The 18198-nt window shown below is 46.5% G+C and overlaps 1 protein-coding gene across 2 annotated transcripts in view; it reads left to right on the forward strand.

The window, feature by feature from the left end:
- LOC122878576 (fibroblast growth factor 12-like) overlaps positions 1-18198 on the forward strand; it is a 56594-nt gene that overhangs the window by 13474 nt on the left and 24922 nt on the right. The window contains exon 1 of one of the 2 annotated variants that reach the window (XM_044201479.1): positions 5154-5308. The exons of the other annotated variant lie outside the window; for it this stretch is intronic. Coding sequence (XP_044057414.1) covers positions 5203-5308 — 106 coding nt within the window. The 5' untranslated portion in view covers positions 5154-5202. Of the gene's footprint in view, positions 1-5153; positions 5309-18198 lie in introns of those variants that run through there. 2 annotated transcript variants of the gene reach the window in all.

The raw sequence follows: 18198 nt of genomic DNA on the forward strand, positions 1-18198 counted from the left end.
ACTCGGCAGTGATCAGGCTGTGATCTGGCTTTGACTCGGCTGTGATCCGGCTGTGACTCGGCTGTGATCCGGCTGTGACCCGGCTGTGATCTGGCTTTGACTCGGCTGTGACTCGGCTGTGATCTGGCTGTGACCCGGCTGTGATCTGGCTGTGACTCGGCTGTGATCCGGCTGTGATTCGGCTGTGACTCGGCAGTGATCAGGCTGTGATTAGGCTGTGATCTGGCTTTGACTCGGCTGTGATCCGGCTGTGACTCGGCTGTGATCCGGCTGTGACCCGGCTGTGATCTGGCTTTGACTCGGCTGTGACTCGGCTGTGATCTGGCTGTGACCCGGCTGTGATCTGGCTGTGATTCGGCTGTGATTCGGCTGTGACTCGGCAGTGATCAGGCTGTGATCAGGCTGTGATCCGGCTGTGACTCGGCTGTGATCCGGCTGTGATCAGGCTGTGACTCAGCTGTGATCCAGAAAAGAACATCTCATTTCTCTAAAAACATGCTTCCTCTCTCCTGACGTCCTCGTGGGACGGACTAAGACTCCCCCTCTGTCATTCACTCTCTGTCTGCTGCAGCTCTTCCTCTCTGTCGCGCCCCGACGCCTCTGTGCTGCTGCTCGCCGCCCCCCGCTGGTCAGACGCAGAACAGACTGCAGTGACACACACGGTTTCTGTGCTTCAGTCTGAAACAACGTGTGTCACCTGTGGACCCAGATCAGATCATATGAAGGTCATGTTCACCAGATCAGAAGGCAGCGCAGAAAGGAAACCAACGCACCTGATTTCACTGATAAAACACGCGCTGCCTCTTTATAACTGGAGGACACAGAACAAACACTACTTCCAGACAAAGTGAGAAAACTCTGAAATATCAATAAACGGAAGCTGAAATGTACATTAGAGCAATAACCGCTGCTCAGGTATTGATTTTTTATCACCTGTTTGAAATATTCATCATCACTTTACAACCATTAGAGCCATTACTGCGTTTCGCTCATTCCCCACTAACAAAGCGTTTCCGAGATGATTAAACCTTCAGAGTCTGTCCGACGGACGCTCATCTGACCTGTGTGAGAAATCTGAAAACAAACAAAACAATTAAAACTTCTTTCATTCCAGGATGATCAGTGGCGTCCATCGCACCGCGCAGACACAGGAATCAGCCGGGTGCGTCCATGTTAGGTTGACGCGTCCTGACGAGTATCTCTGTTGGCTCCAAGTGTTTTATTTGTTCTCGGCAGACCTGAACACAGACCTGAACCCAGAGCAGCACTCCAGACCTGAACCCAGAGCAGCACACCAGACCTGAACACAGAGCAGCACTCCAGACCTGAACACAGACCTGAACCCAGAGCAGCATGCCAGACCTGAACCCAGAGCAGGACTCCAGACCTGAACCCAGAGCAGCACTCCAGACCTGAACACAGAGCAGGACTCCAGACCTGAACCCAGACCTGTGTAGCTTTGACTTTTTAGCAGAGAACCAGATATTTTCTCCCAGTTGTTCATCTTTTGTTCCTATGATTCAGAGTCTGTGGTTAGTTCATGTGTCTGTAATAACTGCAGGACAGTCGAGCGTCTGCGGTTAGTTCACGTGTCTGTAATAACTGCAGGACAGTCGAGCGTCTGTGGTTAGTTCACGTGTCTGTAATAACTGCAGGACAGTCGAGCGTCTGCGGTTAGTTCATGTGTCTGTAATAACTGTGGTTAGTTCACGTGTCTGTATTAACGGTGGGACAGTCGAGCGTCTGCGGTTAGTTCACGTGTCTGTAATAACGGTGGGACAGTCGAGCATCTGCGGTTAGTTCATGTGTCTGTAATAACGGTGGGACAGTCGAGCGTCTGCGGTTAGTTCACGTGTCTGTAATAACTGTGGGACAGTTGAGCGTCTGTGGTTAGTTCACGTGTCTGTAATAACTGTGGTTAGTTCATGTGTCTGTAATAACTGCGGGACAGTCGAGCGTCTGCGGTTAGTTCACGTGTCTGTAATAACTGTGGGACAGTTGAGCGTCTGCGGTTAGTTCACGTGTCTGTAATAACTGTGGGACAGTTGAGCGTCTGTGGTTAGTTCACGTGTCTGTAATAACTGTGGTTAGTTCACGTGTCTGTAATAACTGTGGTTAGTTCACGTGTCTGTAATAACTGTGGTTAGTTCACGTGTCTGTAATAACTGCGGTTAGTTCATGTGTCTGTAATAACTGTGGTTAGTTCATGTGTCTGTAATAACGGTGGGACAGTCGAGCGTCTGCGGTTAGTTCACGTGTCTGTAATAACTGTGGGACAGTTGAGCGTCTGTGGTTAGTTCATGTGTCTGTAATAACTGTGGTTAGTTCACGTGTCTGTAATAACTGTGGTTAGTTCATGTGTCTGTAATAACTGCGGTTAGTTCATGTGTCTGTAATAACTGTGGTTAGTTCATGTGTCTGTAATAACGGTGGGACAGTCGAGCGTCTGCGGTTAGTTCACGTGTCTGTAATAACTGTGGTTAGTTCATGTGTCTGTAATAACGGTGGGACAGTCGAGCGTCTGCGGTTAGTTCACGTGTCTGTAATAACTGCAGGACAGTTGAGCGTCTGTGGTTAGTTCACGTGTCTGTAATAACTGTGGTTAGTTCATGTGTCTGTAATAACGGTGGGACAGTCGAGCGTCTGCGGTTAGTTCACGTGTCTGTAATAACGGTGGGACAGTCGAGCGTCTGCGGTTAGTTCACGTGTCTGTAATAACTGTGGGACAGTTGAGCGTCTGTGGTTAGTTCACGTGTCTGTAATAACTGTGGTTAGTTCATGTGTCTGTAATAACTGTGGTTAGTACACGTGTCTGTAATAACGGTGGGACAGTCGAGCGTCTGCGGTTAGTTCACGTGTCTGTAATAACGGTGGGACAGTTGAGCGTCTGCGGTTAGTTCATGTGTCTGTAATAACGGTGGGACAGTCGAGCGTCTGCGGTTAGTTCACGTGTCTGTAATAACTGTGGGACAGTTGAGCGTCTGTGGTTAGTTCACGTGTCTGTAATAACTGTGGTTAGTTCATGTGTCTGTAATAACTGTGGTTAGTTCACGTGTCTGTAATAACGGTGGGACAGTCGAGCGTCTGCGGTTAGTTCACGTGTCTGTAATAACGGTGGGACAGTCGAGCGTCTGCGGCTAGTTCACGTGTCTGTAATAACGGTGGGACAGTCGAGCATCTGCGGTTAGTTCACGTGTCTGTAATAACGGTGGGACAGTTGAGCGTCTGTGGTTAGTTCACGTGTCTGTAATAACTGCGGGACAGTTGAGCGTCTGTGGTTAGTTCACGTGTCTGTAATAACGGTGGGACAGTCGAGCGTCTGCGGTTAGTTTACGTGTCTGTAATAACTGTGGTTAGTTCATGTGTCTGTAATAACTGGTTAGTTCAAGTGTCTGTAATAACGGTGGGACAGTCGAGCGTCTGCGGTTAGTTCACGTGTCTGTAATAACGGTGGGACAGTTGAGCGTCTGTGGTTAGTTCACGTGTCTGTAATAACTGCGGGACAGTTGAGCGTCTGTGGTTAGTTCACGTGTCTGTAATAACTGTGGTTAGTTCATGTGTCTGTAATAACTGGTTAGTTCAAGTGTCTGTAATAACGGTGGGACAGTCGAGCGTCTGCGGTTAGTTCACGTGTCTGTAATAACTGGTTAGTTCAAGTGTCTGTAATAACGGTGGGACAGTCGAGCGTCTGCGGTTAGTTCATGTGTCTGTAATAGCTGTGGTTAGTTCACGTGTCTGTAATAACGGTGGGACAGTCGGCGTCTGCGGTTAGTTCACGTGTCTGTAATAACGGTGGGACAGTTGAGCGTCTGCGGTTAGTTCACGTGTCTGTAATAACGGTGGGACAGTCGAGCGTCTGCGGTTAGTTCACGTGTCTGTAATAACTGTGGGACAGTTGAGCATCTGTGGTTAGTTCACGTGTCTGTAATAACTGTGGTTAGTTCATGTGTCTGTAATAACTGTGGTTAGTTCACGCGTGTCTGTAATAACGGTGGGACAGTCGGCGTCTGCGGTTAGTTCACGTGTCTGTAATAACGGTGGGACAGTCGGCGTCTGCGCGCTGGTTCCGCGTGTCTGTAATAACGGTGGGACAGTCGGCGTCTGCGGTTAGTTCACGTGTCTGTAATAACGGTGGGACAGTTGAGCGTCTGTGGTTAGTTCACGTGTCTGTAATAACTGCGGGACAGTTGAGCGTCTGTGGTTAGTTCACGTGTCTGTAATAACGGTGGGACAGTCGAGCGTCTGCGGTTAGTTCACGTGTCTGTAATAACTGTGGTTAGTTCATGTGTCTGTAATAACTGGTTAGTTCAAGTGTCTGTAATAACGGTTGGACAGTCGAGCGTCTGCGGTTAGTTCACGTGTCTGTAATAACTGGTTAGTTCAAGTGTCTGTAATAACGGTGGGACAGTCGAGCGTCTGCGGTTAGTTCATGTGTCTGTAATAGCTGTGGTTAGTTCACGTGTCTGTAATAACGGTGGGACAGTCGAGCTGCTGTAGTGGAGCTCGTTGCCGTTTTTTTGTGTTTTCCAGAAAGGCCGATGAACGAAATGCTGAATGAGATATTTATTGAGTTACAGACACTAGTGGAACAGAGGCTGGACAGGAAGTGACGTCACGACCAGTGCTGTGTAGTTACCCTTTAATGTGCGTTTGCCGCTCTCGGTCTTTTTACCGTTTCAGTTGTTGAGCTCCTTGTACTTTGGTTGCTGCTTCACAAACCAGACAGCAGCGAGCCTGAGCGTCTTCCTGTGACTGTAAACACAACTCAGACCCTTCAGCCCACTTCCTGTGACTCGTCCAGGCAGGAGTGCGGCGCCCGGAAGGATCGGCGCTCGTGCCAGCGTGGATCCTAATTCATCACAACGCTCTGGCTGCAGAAACAGACCGCCGTGAGGGCAGCGACGCTGAGCTTCGGGCTGACAGGCTCAAAGGACAGGAGTGTGTTCTGTGTGAAGGCTCGCTGCTGTTTACACTCAGCGCGACCGCAGCAGAGTCGTGTGTCGTCACACGGAGGCGTGAGCTGTTGGAGGTATGTGCAGACAGACAGACGGACTGAGGGACTGGACAGACTCTGATCCTCTCTGAGTGGGACTCATGGATTAGGGTCCTGACTGACGGGCTGATTAACTGACTCCCTGTGGTCTCTGTAGTCTCTGTGGTCTCTGTGGTCTCTGTGTGAGCTGAGTCAGGCGTTTGGGCACGATGACCCGTTACTGCAGCCTGTTTCGTCGTCTGCTGTCCGCTGAGCCTAAAGGAGAGGAGGCAGACGAGGAGGAGGGCAGCGCTCACAGAGAGAGCAGCCAGCAGGGTGAGTCCCCCCCCCCCCCGGACCCCTCCAGCACTCCTGTTGTTGTGATTCAAGTTTTAATAGTCTTTAAAATCAGAATCAGAAATACTTTATTGATCCCTGAAGGGAAACTCTTTGTTACAGCAGCTCGTCTTTACGTCAGTGCACACAGGAGAAAGTGCTAGCAAACGATATGATAAAATACACTATAACACAGGTCAGAAAGTAAATGAAGTACCAGCTGGGTATGAGTATAAGATAAAATAAGTTTGAAAAGTGATCGGTGATCGGTGATCGGTGATGGTGATCGGTGATGGTGGTGCGAGAGGAAGGCGTCCGCTCGTTGTCTGGTTGTGTTATCTTTGTGCCCGAAGTGAAAATAAATCGACCTCTCCGGGAGCCGGAACGACAGGAAGTGATTAGTTCACACTTGGAGAATGAAATCGAGCGTTGAGAGAAGCAAAATCTTAGAAAGGCTTCGAATCAACTATTGACACAGTGACACAGTCAGTGTGCTCATGTGCGATACATTCATACGTAACGAGCGTTAAGACAAGTGGACAGACGTGTGTTGGACGTCGGGTTATTCACGCGTGTTTTACTTTTATTATTTATCCGACGGATCTTCGGTTTCACCTGCAGCACAAATATAAAGTCTGAGTATGAAGGTGTTTCAGCGGCCTGCAGGGCCGAGAGGAAGAACACGGCTCAAACAGGGTTCAGTCTGTTCTTTGCTGCTAAGAGTTTGCAAAGAACATGCAAATAATATTCAAGTGTGTGTAATGTGTGTATTTGCATGTTTAACCTCGGTGTGTGTGTGTGTGTGTGTGTGTGTGTGCAGGGATGTAACCTTTGGGCGCTGACTCGTGTATCCTGTTGATATGAGTATTTATTGTAGCCTGTACACACTGACAGTAGTTACACGGAGACACAAACGTAGAATCGTATAAAAAGGAGAATACAGATCCAAACATTGTAGTTCGACAGAGTGAAGCGATGCAGAGTGGAATAAAAAGGTGCAGCGCAGTTTACAGTGTGTGAAGTTATCGTGTATAACGGCAGAGACGGGCGTACGGAGAGGCGGCGGCCGGTCTTTAATACGCTGGAACGTCTTTGTCAGCAGCTGTAAGAGAAGCGGAGGCTGCCGCGTAGACAGGCGCTGATGGTAATGCAGTAAAACACGGCTGTGATAATATCAGATCTGCTGGTACAGGAGACGTCGCACACCCCCGAACCCCCCCGCGGCCGTCCTCCTGCTCGTAACGGCGGTACAGTGAGTTCTAAAGCATTTATTGTATGTTTGTTCAGGGCTGCTAAACGATAAATAAGTCAAGTGTTGCTGGTGTAATGCTATACTCCTCCTCCTCCTCCTCCTCCTCCCCTCGGTGTGGCAGATGTTAGTAGTAGTGTATAAATATCAGCTCTCGGTGTCTCACACCTTCAGCGGCTCACGGCCGACCACGTCTCCCTTCTCAAATGTCTCTTCACGTCTCTATATACAGACTCCCAGGCGGCGCTCTATAAACCGGACAGCGCCGCCGCCGCTGTCCTTCACTCAGACCTCCGACCTTCTGCCCGGTGACAGGAAACTGCTTCTCCCTGGATGTTACATTCAAAGGAAGCTACTTCCTGTTTACTGTCCGCAGCGACGCCACGGGCCGCTGCTGTTAAACGCAGCAGAACTCTGCAACAAGCCGACAGACGCGGACGTGAACCTGGACCTGGACCCATGTGGGACCTGAGGTCAGCCTCGCCGGACTCTGCTGTCACAAACCGACCCGAGGCCTGTCGTAGTTCTCGTACGAACTCTGCAGGTGTTACGTAGTTCCCATCGCGACGCAGAAGTAACGAACTGCGCAGACAAAGTTACTGTTCGGCCATCGTCGCCGTGATAATCTTTAATAAAGGATGTGAATTTACTAAACATCGCTCCACAGAAATACCCAGAAGGCCTTGCAGGTTGATGTTCTGGTTTCCACGGAGCTTCGGTGTCGACAGCGAGGACGACGTGTTCAGACAGAAACAGAACGCACTGCTAAAAGTACCAAACACCTGTGTGAGTGTGTGTGTGCGTGTGTGTGTGTGTGAGTGTGTGTGTGTGCGTGTGTGTGTGTGTGTGCGTGTGTGCGTGTGTGCGTGTGTGTGTGTGTGTGTGTGTGTGTGTGAGTGTTCGTGTGTGTGAGTGTGTGTGTGTGCGTGTGTGCGTGTGTGTGTGTGTGTGTGTTACTGTGTGTGTGTGAGTGTTCGTGTGTGTGAGTGTGTGTGAGTGTGTGTGTGAGTGTGTGTGTGTGTGTGTGTGTGAGTGTGTGTGAGTGTGTGTGTGTGTGTGTGTGTGTGTGTGTGTGTGTGTGTGTGTGACCTTGACAGGGATATTTTATTTACAGTATCATGTATTTTTGTCTGAACAGCTGTGCGTTTCCTGTCAGCACCTCGTGAATCTGCAGCGTTTGGCATCATGTGAACAGCATGAATAACTTTACTTACTACATATATATATACATATATATATATATATATATATATATATATATATATATATATATATATATATATATATATATATATATATATAAAAAACTTTGTCCTTCACCCTCCGCGGGTGGTCTCGTCCTTCGAGCTCTCCTCTACCAGAGGCCTGGGAGCTTGAGGGTTCTGCGCAGTCTCTTTGCTGTTCCCAGTACTGCGCTCTTCTGGACCGAGATGTCTGGTGTTCTTCCAGGGATCTGCTGTAGCCACTCCTCCAGTTTGGGGTCACTGCCCCGAGTCCTCCGATGACCACGGGCACCACTGTTGCCTTCACCTTCCAGGCCTTCTCCAGCTCTTCTCTGAGCCCTTGGTACTTCTCTAGTTTCTCATGTTCCTTTTTCCTGATGTTGCCACCGCTTGGTATCGCCACGTCAACCACAACGGCTTTCCTCTGCTGTTTGTCCACCGCCACGATGTCTGGCTGGTTCGCCATTACCATTCTGTCAGTCTGAATCTGGAAGTCCCACAGGATCTTGGCTCGGTCATTCTCTACCACCCTTGGAGGTGTTTCCCACTTTGACCTCAGGGTTTCCAGTCCATACTCCGTGCAGATGTTCCTGTACACTATGCCAGCTACTTGGTTATGGCGCTCCATGTATGCTTTTCCTGCCAGCATCTTACACCCTGCAGTTATGTGCTGGATTGTCTCAGGGGCCTCTTTGCACAGCCTACACCTTGGGTCTTGTCTGGTGTGGTAGATCTGGGCCTCTATTGCTCTGGTGCTCAGGGCCTGCTCCTGTGCAGCCATGATGAGTGCCTCTGTGCTGTCCTTCAATCCGGCCCGCTCTAGCCATTGGTAGGACTTCTTGATATCAGCCACTTCAGTTATGTTCCGGTGGTACATCCCATGTAGGGGTTTGTCCTCCCATGATGGTCCTTCCTCCAGCACATATATACATGTGTGTATATATATATATATATATATATAAATCATAATGTTATTTTAATATCAGAGGGTTTGCAAACTGTTCCTGACCACAGTGTGTTCACAAGTGTCAGACGTTTCTAAGAATGTAAACAGGCAGATTTCACAGATAATCTGATGATTTTATAATAAGAAGTAAGAATAAAACTTTATTTATAGAGCACAAACTAAACAAAGTGCTTCACAGAGAGAAATAAAACACCGCAGTGAAAGATGAAATACATAAAGCAGTAAAATAAACAGTTCAGGTAAAATCAGGATCTGCTTTCAGATAAAAATGTGTTTTGAGACGAGACTTAAACGAAGACTCTGACTCAGACAGCCTGATGTCTTCGGGCAGGTTGATCCAGAGCCTCGGGGCCCTGATGGCCAAAGCTCTGTCCCCCTTAGTTTCCATCCTGGACTCAGGAACAGACAGGAGACCCCTGCCGAAGATCTCAGACTACCTGAAGGTTCATAAGGGATTACAAGGTCTAAAATATAGTCTGGAGCCATGAAGAGCCTTAAAAGGAATCAACAAGATCTTAAAGTTGATCCTCAAACAAAGTTCAGGATTCATGTTTCTGCTGCTGATGAAGTCCGGCCCCCCTTTCAAGACTCCAGAGAGAAGTTCAGTTTCAGCTCCTCCGCTCCTGTCTGTTCTCTCCTTCGTAGTATCATTTCAGCTCAGGTCCAGCCTCCCACCCTGGTCTGGAGCCGGTCTGGAGCCGGTCTGGAGCCGGTCTCACCCACAGCCCCGTGTCGGTGTGAATGCAGCGTCTCCCTCTGGCGGCCGCTGTCCGTCAACACACCTGAAGTGGAGTAAAGAGGTGAAGCAGAGCGGAACTGATGAACAGCATCGGTGCCTCGAGGGGGGGGGGCGTTAACCTGACAGCCCGCTGTGTCATCATGTGGTCATCAGATATTAGATCATCATCCTTTTCATGCATCATCATCATCATCATCATCATCATCATTGTAATTTGATCAGGTTTGGTTCTCTTTGGAACCGCTCTGCGTTTCCTCTTCCTCGTCAACACCTGCCGCCTACATTACCCACAATGCAGCTCTGACAGCTGGCAGGGTGTGAGATTGGGGTGTGTGATGCTAGTAGCGGCAGTGTGTGTGTGTGTGTGTGTGTGTGTGGAGGCAGTCATGTGATCAGAATCAGCTCTGGTATGTGAACACATCGGTTCATACAAGCAGGTGAAATATGAAATATATGAAAGCAACGACATACAGAGTCTGAGTTCTGTACACGAAGGTGTTTATGTACAGCACGTGCACGGATACACGTCCAAACACCAGTGTGTGTTTTAAACTGTAAATATTGATCATTTGAAGGGTTTGTGATCAGACTGTGTTAGTCCACCACGCGTCGGTCTGCAGGCAGGGATGGTTTCAGCCTCCAGCCTGCAGGTGTGCGCACGTCCAGCAGGTGGCGGTGTGCCTCCAGTCTTCTGTCAGACCCGGAGCTGAGGAAGCTGCTCGGGGTGATTTAATGAGAGCTCGTCGGTCCTACGGGGTCCTGGCGGGGACAAAAGTACTGAGTTTGCAATAAAGTGACCAGTAATAAAGAGCAATACATATCTTTATATATCAGCAGCATCACTTTGCTGTTCAAGGCTTCTAACAAACAGCAGTTAGTGTCGATCAGAGCTGCTTGTTTCAGAATCAGAATCAGAAACACTTTATTGATCCCGAAGGGAAACTCTGTGTTACAGCAGCTCGCCTTTACGTCAGCGCACACAGGAGAAAGTACCAGCAAACAATATAATACACTATAAAAACTATAAAACAGGTCAGAAATAAATTAAGTATCAGGTCGGTATAAGTATAAGATAAACTAAGTGTCAAGTACCAAGTGGGTTTACTGGTTGATGATGAAAGTCCAGTCTAGAATACAATGTAACTCCTTATGTAATAAATAATATTAATAAGCGGAGGTGCATGTACTGTCGAAGAGTAATTGAGGTATATAGTATCAGTAGCAATAAATAAGATAAAAACTAACATGGGAAAACTAATATTGCACGGAGGTATTACACAGAATATTGCACACTTATTATTAATTATGGCAGAGATGTTAATGATTAATGTCCAGTTTAGTGACTTCGGGTCACACAGACTGACACTTAGAGGGAGGAGTTAAAGAGTCTGATGGCCACAGGCAGGAATGACTTCCTGTGGCGCTCTGTGGTGCATTGTGGGGGGATGAGTCTTCCGCTGAAGGCACTCCTTTGTTTGACCAGCAGACCGGAGTCCAGAGCTGCCGCTTCTATCACCACTGCAGCTCCTAATAACACGAGGAGACGTAACAATCATTAGAAATACAAAACAAAACCCTCTGTTGTCTTTTGTTAGAAACATAATCCACACTGTTAGTTATTAAAACAACTCTGGAGTCATCAGACGTGAACTACTGTAACAGTCGACTTGAACTTTTTATGTGCAAAAACATCTCCCTCTGTATTAAAGACGTGTATCATAACTCCCACACTCATTTATAGCCTCGCTTTTGATATTTGGAAATGACTTCTAGTGTTTCTGCAGCTTCTTCTTCTCTTCTACTTCTGTGATTATTTAGTTTATGTTTCACCTCCTTGAATAAAACTTTATGCTGTCGTTTCATCCCATTTCATATTAACCCCCTCTCCCCCCCCATTGAGTCTGGTTCTGCTCGAAGTTTCTGCCTCTTACAGGAAGTTTTTCCTTGCCGCTGTCGCCAAGTGCTTGCTCACGGTGGGATTTGTTGGGTCTCTGTAAATACTGCAGTTTTCGGCACTTCCTGTTGGCTTCATTTTTCAGCATAACGTCCAGAAATGAGCAGTTTTAGAGGCTCAAAAGAAAAATCTTTGTAAATGCAGGTATTTGTTTTATTTCTGTCTGAAATCAGTGTTTCAGACTTATTGGTGAAAACAGTTTATAATGAGAGGGAAATATCTCATTATGCTAAGCTAACTAGCTAGCATAACGTTTCATAATTTGAGGTGTTTTGTGTTATTTTAGTGAAATGTAATTTAAAATCTTCCAGACCGTGCTCCGCATCACCTCTTTTACTCTTCACTCTAAACGGCTCAGATGTTAGCATGCTAGCGCTAGCTTTGTCAGTTGGCTCAGTTAGCTAGCGACAGCTACACCTGCGGTTAGTGGCTGTAAACATTTAGTAACAACTGATCTCAACGTGAGAACTAGTTAGTGAGCTGTTTTAGTTTAGTGATGATGAAACTGCACTCAGTGAAAACTGGCTTTATATGTAAAAGTTGAACCTCCGAGCAGCTGCGGACACCGACTGCTGACGTCCATGTTTTCACAGGTGTTTGATTATTCCTTTAAGGAGGAAGACGGTCCTGCAGGATTCCTGTGATGGAGGGATTATTTTTTCTATTTGCGATGTGAGATGAGTCATCAGCAGAAGCTGGACTCTGTACAGGAGGAGAAACGGAGAGATTTTGATATAAAAATATATTTTGTATATATGTTTGGCGTATAACAATAGACGGTGGAACAATACAGCGTTTTCTGCTGGTGATGCCGTTAACATGCAGCGAGCGTCTTTGTTTGGTTTGAACATCCAGCTGCTGTCCTCTGTGCCGCCCACACCGCTGTTTGTTACTGTTTTCCGTCTCTCTTCTGTTTCTGGGTTTAGCTGCAGCGTGTGAATGTGTGTGTGGGGGTTTATAAGCTGAATGAATAGATGAAGGAATCAGTGACAAGTCCTCTGCTTCGGTATAACACGCTGTAAGGTGTCTGTGCTTTTAAATTTGTTGTTTTTAAAGTGCGAGTCTGGTGTGCAGACCGACAATGACGAAGACATGCTGAAGACATAAATCTTTAAAAACACTCACAGGAAATTACTGAGCCTTTTTTTTTTTTTTTTTAGTAAAAGGTAGTTTCCTCAAACAGCTGCTCGCTGTAGTTTTTACCAAACAAACAGGAGGAAACAGAGCATCTGTTGGGGACTGTTTTCAGCGGCGGATGAATCCACATGTGGTGCTCTAGTGTGCGTTGGGAGCAGCAGGACAGCAGCTCTTTTGTAGGATTTTACAGGAATTTATAATAAACTGGTCACAACAACGTCACACCTCTACAGACACACACACAATACTTCCCATTGGTTTGGCTCTGCACGTGGTACGATTTGTTAACAACAAGAAAAATCCAGATTATTGCCAGACTTCAACCTTGTTAGTTTATTAGATCTGTACGTAAAGGACTGTTTCAGTCATCAGAGTCTAAATCCCTGTTCAGACTGAAGACTGTTCATCTGAAAGGCTTCTTCAGTTCAACTGTTGTGAGGTGACCACACCCACCAGTACCACCAGTACTCCGTGTACTCCGAGTGTGCTGCGAGTACTGAGTACTTCTCAGTCTGTGGTGGTTTAATGGTTTCATGTCCTGCTGACATTCTCCTGCCCTCTGATGAGGCAGTTTGTCTATTGATCAGGAAACATACCTGAACTGTACACACACTCACACACACACTGGGAGAGTCCAGGACTGAAGGACAGGAAATCATCTGTGGCTGCACCAAAATCGATCCCACGGCTCATTAACACCCAGCTAGAGTTGGTGTGTGCGTAGAGATGAAGTTATCAGACTGACATTATTCAGCAGATGTTCTCTGGAGTCTGAGACTATAAGACCAGGATGGGTCTCCACCTGTGAACTTCCTTGGTGGTTATGTGTCCTGTTAAAAACCATGAAGAAGAACCATTTATACAGAATTAACATCACAGAAATCTTCACTCTGCTCCCCAGCATTTTAACCCTGGTGAAATGACCTGGTGTGTAGCAGACGTGGACATTCAGCAGGACAAAGACAACAGAGAAAGACCGAAGCCTCCCCAGGGGGGCGCCGGAGAGCTGAAGGGGAGGCAAAGATACTGCGTGAGGTGAATTGAGGTCAAAAATTGCACTCCTTCTCAGAGTCATAACTCAGTCAGATCTGAACTCACAGACGTGAAAAAACATATTGAATCATTCAGTGTGACTCTCATTTCCAGAGGACGTCCGTCCAGAATAAACCTCCAGAAATCCACTTAGACACCAGAGAAAAAAGATGCTGCAGAACCTGCCTGAGAATCCTGCTGTTTCTAAGTTTCCTTCAGTCTCACAGTGATCCAGAGACAGCTGTCTGTCCGTCCACGGGTCCACTGCAGACAGGAGCTGCTGACTGCTGCTTCGGCTGCTCTGATGGGGCAGTTTGCCTAAATGTGAACAAATACAGGCTAAAAAACATGGCTGAAAAGAGAACAGCTGCACCGACCTGCAGCTACCATCATATTGGTTCCCAAATAGGCCTATATGTTGGTGTTAGCATGTTTCCAGATTAGCAGAAACATTATTGACTTCCTCCATTTTTACACAAAAGTCAAGTTTCAGATTGAGCTAAAAAGAAAAGAACAAGCAGCTCTTCTGTGGGAGAAAGTCAGAGATCCACTTTAAAATACAAGGACGTCACTCCAGACAGGATTTAAATGACAGGAGGAGCAGCCAGTTCATAGAAACACAGGAGGTAAATGTAAATGCGCATGTCATCTGCATAAAAATGGTACTGAATATTGTGTTTATGTGTAATAACTGTGTGTGAACCATCTCTGTGGTGGAGCAGTTTAAACTCTGACAGAGGAGCTTCAATAAAACTGGATGCTGACACTGAGCTAATAAGCTACGATAGCTTCCTCCATTTTGGACCCTCCGGCTCTCCGTCCCCTCAAAGGTCGGCTCTGTCAAAATGGGTTACTATTGGTCAACGAATCTGCGTGTCAAAGTTCACCAAAGTTGAACTCTACATTGAACACTGGCGCTGATTAATTTCACCTCCTCCATACTCAGACTGCAGTGATTTCACTGGACTGAATTGAAATCCTGGTGTGACCGGACCTTAAAGACCTGGACAGACTGAGAGACCACCATGAGGACCTGACAGGATTTAGCTGGTGATCAGAGTAAATGATGAAGATGTTTGTCATGGTCTTCCTCTCTGCTCTCAGTCCCAGTGTGCAGGTACAAGGACGCAAATACTCGTCAGTAATTAAAGACGCTGACCTGGTTTTTCTGCTGGGAGTGGAGGCCTACATTCAGCACGACGGTGCGTTCACTGACACGTTCCCCACTTGCTCCGACAGACGCAGGACCTGGTTAGTGATGTGATGATGTTCAGCTTCAGTTTAGTTCAGTCTGTCAGCAGGACATGAAACCGTCCGCCTCGGGCCCAGAAACAAACCGATTAGACGTGGAGGATTAGTTTTTAATAGCTTCAAAGTGTTCACACATCACACGACTCCAGAGCTGAAACTCTCACAGTTTAATCACAACGTTTCAAGCTTTTCATCAGGTCAGACTGGTTCAGTAAATGTTAGTGATGTCACTGTTAAAGCTCTGTTTCATTTTTGCTTCCAGATCCTAAAAACAAGAACAGAAACTCACATTTCAAGCTGACAGATTCACAGCTCTGAGATATTATCATGTTATAAAGTAGCGGATGCTAACATGTTAGCAAACAGCTGCCTGCTTCCACATCCAGCAGACACAGAGCGACGTGATCATCCCACTGAGAAGCAGCAGGATTACGCTTAATGAAGACTGTCATGTGTCCTCAAACAAAGACGCCTTCTCCAAACCTCATGACAACATGAGAGCAGAATCAGGCTTTAAAATGTCATTATCGCAGTGATATAACTAGATCAACTTTTCAGCCGCTGCCAGCAAAAATGGCAGCTTACAGTTCAGCTGCATGGGGAGAAACAAAAAAGATAATTAAGGCCCGATCGCACCAACATTTAAAACAGCAAACATCATTTAATTACAGTGGGATCGCTTGCAGAGGTGAAATAAATCTACCTGGAGTTTCTGCATGTGAGTTTAAACCAAAACTAGGAGCAAAAAGAGGCTAAAAAGCTCCGTAACTGTGGTAACTTAGCCGTGATTGGCTGCTGGTGGTGTGAAAAGTCACATGACGAAATATAACAGATACGTCAGGCTGAATTTTGGGGAAATGTTTCTAAAATATACAGAAGCCCCGTTAGTTGGATTTATGTTTGTAGGGGAAATGGGGTGATTTTAACGGTAACATTAACATTAACAGTAATAATTACAGCCACCATGACCTCCTGTGTTTCTGGCTGCTCCTCATTTAAATCCCGTCCGGAGCGACGTCCTTTTCCATCATTTCCATCATTTTTTAATCAGCTCAAATTTGACTCTAGTGTGAAAATGAAGGAAGTCAAAAATGTTTCTGCTAATCTGACAGATGGAAACATGCTAACACCAACATATAGGCCTATTTGGGAACCAATATGATGGTAGCTGCAGGTCGGTGCTGCTAGTCTCTTTTCAGCCATGTTTTTTAGCCTGTATCTGTTCACATTTAGTCAACTAGTCCCCATCAGAGCAGCCGAACCAGCAGTCAGCAGCTCCTGTCTGCAGTGGACCCGTGGACGGACAGACAGCTGTCTCTGGATCACTGTGAGACTGAAGGAAACTTAGAAACAGCAGGATTCTCAGGCAGGTTCTGCAGCAGCTCTTTTCTATTCTGTTATGGAGGTTTATTCTGGACGGACGTCAGAGATGATGATCTCTGGAAGTGAGAGTCACACTGCTGCAGAAATGTTTAAAAAAGCTGTTTCTTTTTAAGCTGCAGTTCCTCTAACGGCCACAAGACGCTGCTTCTGCTGCTCAGCACTAGTGACTCTTGAATTATTGACTAGTTAAGATAACATAACTGTAATATAACTATTCACTGAACCTCTCCCCAGACAGCAAACGACCAGTTATAGTTCAGCATTATTTATCATTATTTTCATTCAGGCTACTCTAGAGCTGAGACAGCTAGTTCATCAATCAATTAGTTGATAGATGATAAAATTAATCTGCAACTAATTTGATAAACAATTAATTGTTTAAGTTGCTTTTCAAGCAAAAAATGCCAAATATTTCCTTGTTCCAGTGTCTCACATTTTCAGCTTTTCTCAGTAAACTGAATCTTTTGGGGTTTTGGACAAAACAAGACCTTTAAAGACGTCGCCTGGACACGTTTTTCACCGTTTTCTGACATTTTATAGCCCAAACAATGAATCAATTAATCGAGAAAATGATCAGCAGATTAATTGATAATGAAAATTGGTGTATTCTAGTCATATTTGTCAAAATGCATCTGTAGATATCTTAAATGTAATTAGATACAGTGTGTATAGTCAGCTGACACCTTTTTATTGTTAAAACAGCTCGTCATTGTCAGCCACCACGCCACCTGTGCACAGAACTGGGATCAGTTTTCTCTGGATGCTGTCGACTCACCTGAGGCTACAATTCTTCACAGTGAGATTAGATGTGAAGCGATGAGTGAATCATCAGCAGCCGCAGTACGAGAGGACGCTGCCGGAGTGCCGGATAGTGTTGATAGCTGCAGGCTCAGTGAGCGTTTCATCACTCGGAGCAGATCTCGTGGTTATTCAGCCCCGACAACATGTTCGTGAGGCTGCTCTGCTGCAGATGCGGCGGGCATGAAGATGGTTTTATGTAACCCTGCAGTCACAGCCTCCAACAGGAAGCGCCTGTGCAGCAGAGTGTCTCCTGTCTAGAAAAGGAGAAGTGGTTTTAACATGGACCCTGGTTTGATAAAAACGTCTGGAGACCAGAGGAGCTGTTACTGATGTGAACTCTTGTGTTCATGCTAGATACCGATTGCCCATCGTCTTTGAGCCACACGGCCGCGCCGACGGTTGGTTGTTATGTTGGTATAGCAGTATTCACAAATCAAGTGCCTTGAAAAAAGCCCCTTTTTTAACAAGTGCTTAAAAAGTCATTAGAATTGAATTCCTCAGAATCAGAAATCGGACTCGTCACCGGCTCTCCCTCCTCGCCTTGATGAGCCCGTTACGAACACTGAATTTGCCCGGGAAGGGTAGATTTTATTGACTCTCACTCCTCCTAACCAGCCGCAAGCCTTCAGCAACTGCGAGGCTAAAAACAAGGCTGACCTCTCCACTTGAACCGGAGCATCTGCAGGTTAATCCCATACCGACACGTTGTGATCCACAGCAGTTACACACCATACGTTCTCGTTAGCTGCGCCGCCATCTTGAGGAGCCCGCTGTATGTCGCTGCTATGCGTCTGCGCGGTCGCCATATTGGAGAGGTCAAGATCCGCTAGTAAACAAATACAATGTGCGTCCTCGATCGGTTTTCGCAATCGCCAACTAGAAAGCATTAATCCCTAGTTCACGCTGGAGAAGTTTTAGGCTTAAAAATCCAAACTTTTTACCTGCACTGACCTATTTCAGGTTCCACTCTCATAATGACTTCTTCAACACGATCTGTCCAGCAGCTTTCAAGCATCTTTGCCTGAATATTGTTGCTTGCCCAAACTGTCGATGTTTTTTTAATGAATAATTATATATTTTGGTGTCTGGGCATTTACGTGACGCATCCTTCATTGGATTATTCTCTCACATTGATCAGCGACAAACCAAAACTC

Source organism: Siniperca chuatsi, linkage group LG7, assembly GCF_020085105.1.
Source record: "Siniperca chuatsi isolate FFG_IHB_CAS linkage group LG7, ASM2008510v1, whole genome shotgun sequence".
Taxonomy (NCBI): Eukaryota; Metazoa; Chordata; class Actinopteri; order Centrarchiformes; family Sinipercidae; genus Siniperca; species Siniperca chuatsi.